At 29.0% G+C, this 12,949-nt stretch overlaps 3 protein-coding genes across 3 annotated transcripts; all 3 read left to right on the forward strand.

Moving 5' to 3' along the window:
• Window positions 1–1,404: 1,404 nt before the first annotated feature.
• GO595_005029 (CAMK family protein kinase) lies at window positions 1,405–2,703 on the forward strand (the record flags this gene model as incomplete). The annotated part of the gene is made up of 1 exon (XM_067918227.1): window positions 1,405–2,703. One exon carries the CDS (start codon window positions 1,405–1,407, stop codon window positions 2,701–2,703), a length of 1,299 nt encoding a protein of 432 aa, XP_067774801.1.
• Window positions 2,704–9,367: 6,664 nt separating this feature from the next.
• On the forward strand, window positions 9,368–10,003 carry GO595_005030 (uncharacterized protein; the record flags this gene model as incomplete). Its single annotated transcript, XM_067918228.1, has 1 exon — window positions 9,368–10,003. The coding sequence occupies one exon, from the start codon at window positions 9,368–9,370 to the stop codon at window positions 10,001–10,003; it is 636 nt and encodes a 211-aa protein (XP_067774802.1).
• Window positions 10,004–10,237: 234 nt separating this feature from the next.
• GO595_005031 (cilia- and flagella-associated protein 70) lies at window positions 10,238–12,808 on the forward strand (the record flags this gene model as incomplete). Its single annotated transcript, XM_067918229.1, has 1 exon — window positions 10,238–12,808. One exon carries the CDS (start codon window positions 10,238–10,240, stop codon window positions 12,806–12,808), a length of 2,571 nt encoding a protein of 856 aa, XP_067774803.1.
• Window positions 12,809–12,949: the final 141 nt, after the last annotated feature.

Consider the following 12,949-nt stretch of genomic DNA (forward strand, 5'->3'; position numbering starts at 1 on the left):
CTGTAAAAATTGGCTCAAAAAAGAGTTTTCACTATCAAAAACTTTAAGTGCCTTTTGTACTTTGTGAAAATTCTTTCCGACCGGAGCTGAAAGCAGTATAATATTGTTATGTTTCACGTTAACACGAAGAAGGAATTGAAATGTTCCAAAAAACCCAGCGTAAAAAATTGATTTTGGTGGTGTTTGGATAAATAAAAGTGAAATGTTATCAATACTAAACTGATTGATATTAGTTTGTTGGATTTTGTTTTGATGGAATTGAAACATTTTCGAAATTTTGGAAAGTGGCATGCTAGAAACGTTCACCAAATTTGGTGCAAGAGCTCTACTTATCATTGCATTGAACTCATTATTCATTCCTTTAGAATCATATGTAATGGTAAGATTTGGTTTGATTTCATTAATATAATGTTGAACAGATAAAGCTATTTCTTCAACAGACCACTGGCTTCCTTGGAAGCTATCTGGATTATATGTATTTATAATGCAATTTTTTGGATTGATTTTTGCAATACGACAAGCTACTTCAAAATCATTTTGAGCTTGAGTAAAATTTTCTCTCCCCGGGGACAAGGAAAGAATGAAAGGATTTTTTGATTTGGAAAGAGTTGGTCCGAAATATTTGAATAAATCTATTGGATTTGAAACGATAAAAAGAATTCTCTGTGATAAACCAATTTGCCTATCAATGACATTAAAATACATTAGAAAAACATGAGTCATTAAAATTACTAGATTTAAAAAGACGATTTTGGACCATTCCATTTACAACCACCTTTAAAATCATGAAGACTCAATAACAACTTTTTGATAATTTTATGACAGCTAATTTTCTTATGTTTTTTTGAATGTATATCGTATCCTATCGTAAATAACGTATTTTTCTGGGAAAATAATTCCACTTAACCGAATTATCTATCGTCTCACCGTAATCCTGGGATTTCGTTCAGTGATTTGATTGGCGTTCCCTATACTAAAATCGAAATTATTCTTACGAGATCGAGGGGTCCGGAGGGCGAGCGGTGGGTGCAAGAATACTGACCAGTAGGCTGAGGTACGGAGGGTATTTATTGCAAAGAAAAATGTCTATACATATTTGAATTTAACGATTCGCATTCCTTATCAAAAATCACTACGTAAGTAGGAACTTACAATAAACTTGGGAAACCAAATTCAACTTTTTGAATGGTATTTCTGTTAAAAACGATCAAAAGTCGTCCCATTTTTGAACATTAGTTTACGCTCTTAACTTCAAACCGCTTATTGTTTGTGGGATTTCAATACAATTAATGAAAACTGTCATATGCTTTTTGAATTCATCCGGTTATTCTTTCTAAAGTCCAATTTCTATAGATTTTATTCTATCGTTGCTTTTTTGAATATATCCTGACGATCATATTTTTAATGAGTTTGGTTCCAGGTGAAACACAAATTGGGAACTATCTAATGCTTCATAAAATAGGCTCTGGGGCATTCTCAACAGTCTGGCTTGCGAGGAATGTTATTACTAATGTCCGTGTTGCAATTAAAGTCATTATGAAAAAAAACTTATCCACTGCGGATGATAAAACGCGTTTTGCTCGAGAGGTTAATCTTCTAAAACAAATTCGGCATCCCTTTATTGCTGAATTTTTTGAAACGTTAGAAGATGATAATTATCATTTTTTAGTTATGGAATATGCCAAAGGTGGGAATATGCTTAATTTCATTAACATGAAAGGGCAGCTTACGGAACTTCAAGCACGTCATTATTTTTCCCAAATAATATCAGTTTTAGAATATCTTCATAATGAGAAGATGGTTGCTCACCGAGATCTTAAAGCAGAGAATGTTATGTTAGATCGATACAACAACATTCGTGTTATTGATTTTGGACTTAGTAATCAATTCACAATATCCACCCCAGAGCTCAAAACTGCGTGTGGCTCCCCACATTATGCAGCGCCAGAGATGATCAAAGGCAAGCCCTACACTGCTGCCACTGATATTTGGAGTGCTGGGATCTTATTATTTTCCATGGTTGCTGGACATTTACCATATGACGATGAAAATGTACAACGTCTATTACAAAAAATCGTTTACACCGATGTTCATTACCACTGTTACATGTCTCCCTCTTTAGTCGACTTACTTAAAAAAATGCTTGCGAAAGCGCCAGAGAACCGAATCACGCTCAAGAAGATCCGCGAGCATCCATGGTTCTCACAGTATGAGTACAACGCGCTCATCAATTTCCAAGCAACAGAGTGTCCCGGTAAGGAAGTGATCAACAAAGAAATTGTCGACAAGATGGTTGAGTTAGGCATTGATTGTCATTCGCTTCATCAGCAACTATTAAATGGCGATTTCACTGAGTTGACTTCAATGTATAGACAATTGCTGAAGGAAAACATCACCGAAAAGATGAAGGACGTGATGCACAACGTCCAAAAAATGGTTCCGCATAAGAAAATCGACCAAAGTATGAAATTCAACTTCCAAAGCAATAAGCAAAACGATGAAATGCAAAGGTACCAAGTGAGAATGCCTGGAAGAGCAGTAAGAAATGGAAATGCAGTACTGCAACAGCACCAAAACGGAGCGCCAAGAACGCTGCAGGCACCTGCGCCAGTGCAAATAGCGGCAAGAAGATTGTCAAGACCAGTGGCAGTGAAAAGGCCAATAGAACTGGGAAGCCAATTGGGGTCACACGAAACGCCTTAATGTAATGTAAAAGTTTTTTTTTTCTTAGTATTTTTATTAAGGATTAAAGTTGGAATTGTTTTAATCTGATGATATTTTTATTTGTTTTCGAATAATTTGTGAATAAGTTTGTCGTTATCGAGCAATTATAATCATTTATAATTATAGGAATTAATGTTGATAAAAACAATATTTAATATATGTTAATGATATATTTGTGATGTAATCCTGATATAATTTCAACAAATTTGTTTGTAATTTGATTTAAATAATTAAAAAGTAGTAAGAATTATAAAAATAATTAGAAATGATGTATTAGTAATAATTCAAGAAAAGAATAATCACAATCAAAATTTGATTATCAAACAATTGAACCATCACTTTATGAAAGATACTTATTTGTCAATGAAAAAAAAGAAAATCGCCTTCGTATCGATAGTTTCACATAAATCATTTCAGTAATTTTTTACATATTGAATTTTATTTTTTTATTTGGTAAAAATAATTAATATTTTTCATTTTTATGTTTATCGCTGAGAGCTCTCATTGAAAAAAGTCTAAAACGAATCTTTTGATTTCAAAATCATGATATCGGGTGCTCTCATTGGCGATAAAACATTCCCCTTTGGTAATTTTTTTCAACTCTTGGGGAATAGGTAAAATTTTAGTAAAGGTATAAATAACACAGAATTCGTCTTAACATGCTATGTTCAAAATACAGCATAAGGAAGAAATTTCTTTCAATCTGGGAAAACTCATTCAGTTCTTCCTAATTTTTCACGAAGTAGATTTTCTATTTCTGTATAACCGTTTTGTTTCTCTTGTGCAATTTGAATTGCTGTATAAAATTACGAAAATAAATTCCAAATTATTAAAACATATATAAAATTATTCAAATGAATATATTTTGCATTAACATCAATTCCTTCTTTATCTAAAAGTAATTTTACTATTTCTATATTATCATTTCCAACTGCAATATGAAGTGCTGTTTCAAATTATTAAAACATATTCCAAATTATTATAACACATTTCAAAATATTAAAACATATATTAAATTATTCAAATGAATATTTGTTGCATTAACATCAATTCCTTCTTTATCTAAAATATATTTCACAATTTCAATATTTCCTGATTCTGAAGCAAATGGCAAAATATTTTTTGGAATTTGATTATTTTGAAGGAAATATTTAACGAGATATAAATTTCCCTTTCTTGCTGATTCATTTATATTATCAACAGTAATATTAATTCCTTTTTCTTCGAAAAATTCCAAAATTTCATAATTATCTTTTTTAATACAAAAACTTACTAAATCATTAGTTTTATCTTTAGAGATTTTTGATATTGATTGTATTTTTTCTAATTTATTTTCATAAATATATTTAAAGATATCATTTCGATGAAATTCTATTGCTGCTTCATATGCACCTTCAAATGTTAAATGATTTTGTTCACATAAATGAATGATTTCCTCATTTCCACCTGCAATTGCATATTTACCTGTGTTTTCTACTTTTGATCCATTTATAATTAAATATTTAAAACATTTTTCTGATCCAAAAAATGCTGCATAATCAATTAATGTAACATTTTTTTTATTAACGAATGAATATCTTTCATAAAGTGTTGGCTTAATTGTTTGATTAAAATCAAAATTTGTTTGTGATGATATTTCTTGAAGTTTTTCAACATCATCATTTTGAATCATTTTCACAATTTCATTCGGATTAACTCCTTCCTGGATAAGAAGTTCCCATTCATTCTTTAAAAGTTCTTCATAATTTTTTTGAATATATTCAGCAAATTTATAATCCCTTAAATCTTTAAATGTTTCATTTGGCATGTGCTGTATAAAATATCCTTTAGAAGTAAATAATGAATTTTTTATGTTTTTAATGATTTTTTTATCGAGTAAATTATCTTTAATCATTTTCATAAGAAGATAATATGATTCTTGTGTATTTTCACCAACAAGAAAATGTCCATATACAGTAAAAATATTAATATCTTTCTGAGTGTTCGTTTCTAGTTTTTTGATTTCTTTAAGAAAATCCAAATATAAATCAACATCTTTCATTCGTATGATAATAGTTGCATATGTAATCCTAACAATAATTAAATTAAAAGAGAATGGATAAATATTATCAAATTTACTTATGATTGATTTCGAAGATTGAATGATATTTTCTTTGTTTAAATTAAAAATTAAATTATTAATATATATATTAATGTTCCCATTCGTTTTCACTTTTTACTTGAGATTCCATATAAAATGCCACTTTTGTGGCAGATCATTTGCGGTTGGGTGTGATGTATAGTTTACATAATCGTTTTCGTCTCAAATTCTATAATATAAAGGAAAAAAAGAAATTTTTGAAATTCTTTTGGCTTTTCACAATTGTGGTATGCAATGACCCAATTATTTTTATTGAAATTCTTTTCACAATGAGAAATATCATATCCTTAATCCACATATGATTGTCATCAATTTAAGTGCTTATGATTTATGCATAAATCGAATATTTAATTTCTGTGATAAGGTAAATATCACTACTGATTTGAATTTGGTTCCAACAATTGAAGAAAAAGATCGACAAAAATATTTCCAAAAGCAAATCTGAAAAAAATTATATTTCATAATAAAAGCTATTCATAAATATCCCAACGACATTATTACCATTTGAATTCATCCCATCTAAAGATTTCGTTACTCGATCTTTATTAAATTCAAAAAATGGAATATTTAGATTTTATGAAACAAATCAATGAAAATTATGAAAAACTTTCAAAGAATGATTGGGAACTTAATAGGAAATATAATAAAGAAGGACATAATCCAAAAGAAAATGCAAAAATTATTCGAAAAACTTCAATAAATATCATCACAAAATGATTTTGATTTAAATCAAACAATTCAGCCGTCACTTTATGAAAGTTGTTCATTTATTAATAAAAAAATGTTTCATTAATTGATTATGCTGCATTTTTTTTCTTCATTTACATTTTAAATGTTTTAAATATTTACTTATGAATGGTTCTAATATGGAAAATACAGATAAATATTCAATTGCAGGTGGAAATGAGGAATTCATTCATTTATGCGAACAAAATCATTCAACACCTGAAGAATCATATGAAGCATCAATTAAATTTCATTGAAATGATATCTTTAAATATATTTATGAAAATAAAATTAACAAAACTGATAATTTAGAAGAATTAAGAAGTACATGTGTTTTATATCATAATTATGAAGTTTTTATATATTCACAAAAAGGATGCAAATCAATGAATATATTATTAATCAAGCAGCAGAAATTGGAAATTTATTTTTTATGAAACAATATGCACAATCCAATAAAGTTATTTCTTTGATCAGAGATTAATCATCTGCTATCTATTAGAAATAGATGTCTAAATAATATTAAAAAAATAATTTAGTAGTAAAAATTTTATATGATGTACAAAAATAAACTTGAATAAAAAGTTTTTTTTTTTTATTTTGAAAAAATTCTATGAGTATTAAGATTCAGAATGTGGACGATTAGCTTTAAGTGATCCGCCACTATTCAATTTTGAATATATACAAAATTTCAAAATTGGGGCTTTGGATGGAAGAAGAAATAAGCCCAAACAAAATTTTCAAACAAATTTCTAGGAAAACAGAACGCTTATTTATAGACTCCACAAGTGAACTTAACAAATACAGAAACGAATTAATAAATGCTCAAAGGATAATAATATTTAATAACTTTTTTCAGGAAAATAATGCATCTTATAAATTTATTAAGGATGTTGATCAATTTATTTTCAAGCCAAAAATGTTAGTTACATTTATTGGTCTTTCACAAATGACTCAAAGTATATCATTTTTACTTACATATATTCATTCTCATCTTGAAGAATTTGCTTCCGATGTAGTTTCAAAGCACAAACAGAATTTTTTTCCTTATTTAATCAACTTATCCATTCCAGCCATTTTTGGATATTTTTCTTCCAAAGAATTTCTTGACTTATCATTTATTTTCTATGCCCAAATTGTCGCAAAATCTAAGCCGTCAATAGCCATCAAAGTTTTACAACCATTTTTACATAATGCCATATCATACAGATATTTTGAAATTGTCCTTAACAATTTTTTTAATTCTTTTGCATTTGATTGTGACATCCCCACTGATGACAATGGCTTTATGCCTGTTGTCATTGATACTTTTGTAAAATATCTAGTTGAATCATTTCATCTTCTTCCTGAGCATCATGTCCAGCTTTTTCGTATAATCCTTAGTAAAGGCTGGCCCTCTGATATGTGTCGAAAAGTTCTTTTTGATGATTTTTTCTGGTATTTCATGTTAAAATGGGTCAAACTTTTAAATCTTCACAAGTATAAGACATTTTTAAAGACAATGATTAATACCATTAACAAACAAAACGACAAAATTGAAATGATCACCAGTAAAATTAAAGAATGTCGTTCTATCTATAATATACCATCCTTCTATTTTACATTTAATGAACAATTTTTAGACTTTTTTTTATGTGTTAATGATGTTAATTTAATACTTAAAACTTTAAGTAAAATTCCGGAATTTATATCGCTTAATGAGTTTAATCAGATTCGATATAAATCGAAGGAATGTTGGTTTCATGGGCAATTATTTCCACGCCAACAAATTATTCGAAACATATTATATCCAACACTTTCTGAGTCATTATTTGGTATTACTAATCAAAACAAATATTCGGAAGAATTCGAATTGTTCTTATTCCATAAGTTATTAAAGAATAACATTAAGAATTGGCACGAAATTGTATATAATTATTTAACATGTATAATACTTCCATATATTGATTCGATCATAAAACGTTATATCCAATTAAATGAAATTACTCCCAAAAATTTTATAAGCGAATTTAATAAACTTAAAAATTATATAAATTTTGAGGGCTATAATAAATATATTTATGTTTCATTGATACAATATTCTTATGTTTCTTGGATTGGTAATTATATAAGTGTATTAAACCAAGCAAATGATTTATGGAAATCACTTATAAAAGAACAAGAAGAAATCCCTCATTTCGCTAACTATAATGCAATGCTTCCAATGTCTTTGCAACCTATACTGGTCGATGCGATTAATTTGTTGAAAATATCGAATGATATGTCACTACAGAAAAAATATTTTAACATAACAAAGGCATTAAATCAATTAAAAATTGTGTCTAAAAAGGAAATGTTAGGAAATAAAACATTTTTGGTTGTGCTGAAACAAAGTAAAATGAACGATTTGTTCTCAACGTTTTGTTTGTTGGATGCTTTCGCTTATCAACAAAAGGAATTTAGAGATTTAATAGGAAGTGATGAAGAGGAAAATTGGAACGAATTAAAATCGGAAATTGTTAAAAACTTAAAAATGTCTAAAAAATCGAAATATGTATCGGTGTATGAATCAATTAATGAATATTTAATAAAGATCATGAAAAGCGATAAATAAACTTGTAATTTAATTAAACGATTTTTAAATTAAATAAAGATATTCATTTTATTTATTTTTTATTTTCATGATTTGATATTTCAAAATAATATTTGAAGATTATTTAAATTAATTAGAACAGCACTTGTATGCATCTGTAAATAATAGAATAAAAATAGTTACGCAACTTCTTGAACATAAAACAATTGATATTGTTGTTAAAGATATTTATTTGTTTTATATAACATAAATTTTAATAATTTGATATTTCAAAATAATAATTGAAGATTATATAAAATTATTTAAAATAGCATTTAGGGAAGCTTTATCATATAATTACGAGGAAATTGTAGAATTATTACAAAAATGAATGAGCAAATATCTATTGAATATATATACCAATTTATATCTTGATATTCTATTTGTATGCAAACATAAGATGTATTGTTTGGTCAGATAAATTCATTTAAAAATGAATATTTAAATTAAATCAGCTTGTTCTCGTTTTATATGATTAACATAGAAGAAAATTTGTTTATCTTGAGACGTAGATGATATCAAACTAAAAATCAGAAAAATTATTAAAATGAGATATAGCTTAGTTTCAATTTCTCTATGGTGTCATAATATATTATCTGTTAAATATTTTATAAATTATTTTTTGTTCAATATTTTGAAAACATCAATTTATATATTATAATTTTTTATTCAATATATAAATGAATACATCTATTAAATTTTTTTGAAATTATATAACCATTGATCATTGTCTTGAATTGCTAGATTATGAATATTGTCATCATCATGAATCTACACATGTTCATTATTAATTTTTTCTATTTCATTTGATGATGAAATAGAAAAATATCTTTTATTATTGCGTAATAAGAATATGACGATTCCAACAATAACCAAAATAATTACTACATATGAACGAATTAAGCAATTAATGTTTCCATAATTCGAAATAAAAACATTTCTATCGTGAAGTATTTCAAACAAATTTTTCAGAGAAAATGAATAGGTAATAACGTTCTAATTTTGACCACTTTTTTGTGTAAAAAAAGAAGTTTCGTTTAAAAATGAGGCACCCCAAAACGAATAAATTTATCCATAATTCACCGATATTGGTCGTTACAAAATTCAGTACTTTATAAAATCATTTGCTCATTGAAAAATTCTGTTGCCTGACGCCATTTCGAGTAATGCTCTTTGTTTTACTTGCGGCATCATCCATTGCTGTTGAGTACTACGGCAATCATGGTGAAGAAAACGGTGATTTCAGCTCAATCATTTCTGCTGCTATTACTATTTTAATGTCTGATGGTGAACAATTAACTGAAATCAATTCCATTTCTGATGCTATCAAACACTGTCGTTCCGGTTGTGGTCTTGCCGTTCCAAGTGGTCCAAAACTTGTTAAAGAAATGAAGAAAGATAAGACATACATATCATTTGCTGTTGGAAAGGCATCCACTATTTACAACAAGATTGTTGAACACCTTAAGACACAAAGTGGTGCTGGTTCATTCACCCTTGAAATTCCAGCTAGCACTGTTCTCAGCTGCTTAACATTAGGTCATTACGTTCCACGTGTTTCTGTAACAGGCACTTATGGATACAAAGAAGTCAACGGCGAACAAGTGTGCACATTTTCTGCTTCTGCTAGGATTTATGGAACTGATCCATGGGATTTCGAAACACATTCTAGCTACTCATCTATCAAGAACCTCATTCTCGAAATCATCCCAAGCCTTCTTGTCAGCCTCCGCGGAAATATGAAACCATTTGACATCAACTATGAAGCAACTGAAAGTTATTATGGTCAATTCACAAAGTAAACTAGCCTTTTGAGAAACATTTTTTTATTTTTTGACATGATTTTTTTTGACTGTGATGATTTAATTCAATAAAATAAATTTTACAATTACAACAAATTTTTTGCTTAAAATGAAGCAGCACCTCTTTTACAACAAGAAATTAGTGATATTAGATGTCATATTTGAGGATAATATCGATTTTCGGTCTGAGAAATTAAACGAAGTCCTGAAAAAAAATACGTTACCAAAGCTTGGATGAGCATCGAAGGGAAATTACGAATTGGGAAAATCACAGGATATCCAGCATCAGTTGCATCGCGTTCACATTGTAGAATTTCCATTTCTTTTCCTCAAAACCAATTTCGACTTACAAATGCAATATCTACAGATGATACATTTGATTTTGATTATGAGGCTCAATATACATTAGAAAATTCCAATCCTTATTTACTTGATAGAATTATATCGCAGCCTTTAAAATTAACTCTTTTTTCTGTTTCTGCTGATACAAGACATCAAACACCAGCATTTGAATTTCAACTTTATTTAGATTCTCTCCTTCTCGAACAAAAGACAGAAATATCGGCAGATTTGATTGGCAAGCATTGTGAAAAAGGAGAATTTGATGCAACAATAACAGCACCAACTTTACATATAATATTTCAAATTCCAGAACCATTAATTTCACAAGAAGATTCACAAGGGTCTGCAATTTTAAAGCTCACAGTAAATGATCTTAAAAATCTTCCGAATTCAATAATTTCATCATCACTCCATCCCGATGACAAAATTCACACATTTGATTACAATGTTTCTTTTAAATTTCCAGGAGATCGAATATTTCAAATAACATCAGGTGTTTTTAATTTTGATGATCCGCCATTTATCGAATGGAATCGAAGCATTCGCGTATTTCTTCCTTCTTCCTCAGTTAATGCATTACTTGAACAAGGTTCAAAAATTGAATTCGAAGTTTGGAGAGTTCTTAATGATGAATTTTTTCATTTTCCAATAACCCCTCCAATCACTAATATTTTTACTGGGAGAGCTATTTTAGATAGTTCTGAGATCACCAAGCCTGGTCAATCATATTATACAATTGAACTTTCTGTTCAAAAATATGAAAATGAGGAACCAATTAGAGCACCTGACATTGCATTAACTGTTGATTATGGAGAATCACGTAAGTCTAATCGCACAGCTCGTAAAATAGGTCCTAAAGGCACAAAACGCAAAGGAAAACGCCCAATCACATCAAAAGATAAAAAACAGTTAAAAGTGCTTCAGACCACTTTTTCAGAGCTAACCGACAACGATGGCTTCAATGGTGAGTCCAAACTCAGTATTGATTTCCAATTTTCACATGCATTAGTTTTAAAACCTTTAGTAATGTTATCACAACTTAAGCCATCAGATTTATGCAAAAAGATTGAAAATACATGCGCACATAAATTATCTGATGCGATAACTGAATTTCGTGAAACTGTTGAAATATTAGCAGGAGAAATATCAGAAGCTCAACGAACTCTTGATGAGTGTAAACAAGCAGCACCTGATTTTTCTGATGACATAATCACGATTCTTAATAATATGCCATCATATCATATTGCATTGGAAAAACTTCGGAATTCAATTTTATATACATTTTCCGAATATTCATTAGCACGTAATTCTCAAAGTGAGCGTGAATTAAAAATATTATTATCAAAACTTCCAATATATTTGCGTGATGAAATCATAAAACAACTTCCTCAAATTTATACTCCAACCAAAAAACCTATTAACCAACGTGAGTTTTTAATCCGTGAGAGTAATGAATCAGAATTAATAGGACATAAAAATACTGCGGCCGAATATCTTGAGGAATTATTAGCAATTGATTTAAATAACGCCGAGTCATGGTGGATATATTCATGTTTAATGTATAAACATGGGAATTTAAGGCGTACTGAAGAATGTGTTCGGCGTGGGCTGTCATTTGACACAAACCACCTAAAGTTGTCAATTTTGTTTGCTTCTTTGTTAGCTGCTCAAGAACGTTATGTTGAAGCCATCAATTTTCTGAATTCAAAAAAATTCAATGAGAAAATCGTTGATGTTGTAATTTACATATTGAAAGGTTTAGCTAATCTTCCAGTTCAACAGTTATTTGATGAAAACGATTCGCCTTTGAGTTACGCTTCCGAGTTAATGGATATAGAAGATGTGATTTTCTCTGAGCAATTAATCGCTCATGAACAAATCTTAAAAGGTGAAACTGCTGAGGTTTTGTTAAAGTTTGGACAATTGCAATATAAAATGCATAATTTCCCAAAGGCAATTTCTTTCTTAACAAGATCAATTTCATTAGAAAAAACATCTGACGCTTTATTGTTAATGGGTCATGTTGAATATGAGCGTGAAAGATTTGAGGATGCAGCAAAGTGGTTTGAGCAAGGTTTAGAGTTGAGGTTTGAACAAGAAGCTGCAATTAGATTAGGATTCATTTATTTAGATATGGATGAAAACCTAAAGGCAGAAAATATTTTGTTCCAATGTTCCCCTCAAAGTGCTTTAGTTCTTCTTGGACTTGGGATTGCGGCTGTAAGGATGGAGAAGTATAAACAGGCCGAAGAACTTTTGAATCAGGCAACCGTTGTAAACTATAGAAATCCGGAGGTTTGGGGATACATCGCAATTCTTTCTGATATCATGGAAAGACCTGATGAAGCAATGCATGCACTCGAAATGACGAAAAAATGGAGGCTAGAAAATCCTAAAATCATCAAATTATTGAAAGAAAGGTTCGGTGAGGAAGATGAAGATACTCAAATTGACGATTATTAATTTTTTTTTTTTGAAATTTTTGTAAACGTGTTCTTTATTTTTCTCTTGTAGAGTTGTTATAAAAATATATATTCACCTTCTTTTCTTTATTTATATTTATTAAAATGTGAGACAAAAGGCAGATGTTTATATGATTATAGA

The sequence above is a fragment of the Histomonas meleagridis genome (assembly GCF_020186115.1).
Source record: "Histomonas meleagridis strain 2922-C6/04-10x chromosome Unknown contig_31, whole genome shotgun sequence".
Lineage (NCBI taxonomy): Eukaryota > Parabasalia > Tritrichomonadida > Dientamoebidae > Histomonas > Histomonas meleagridis.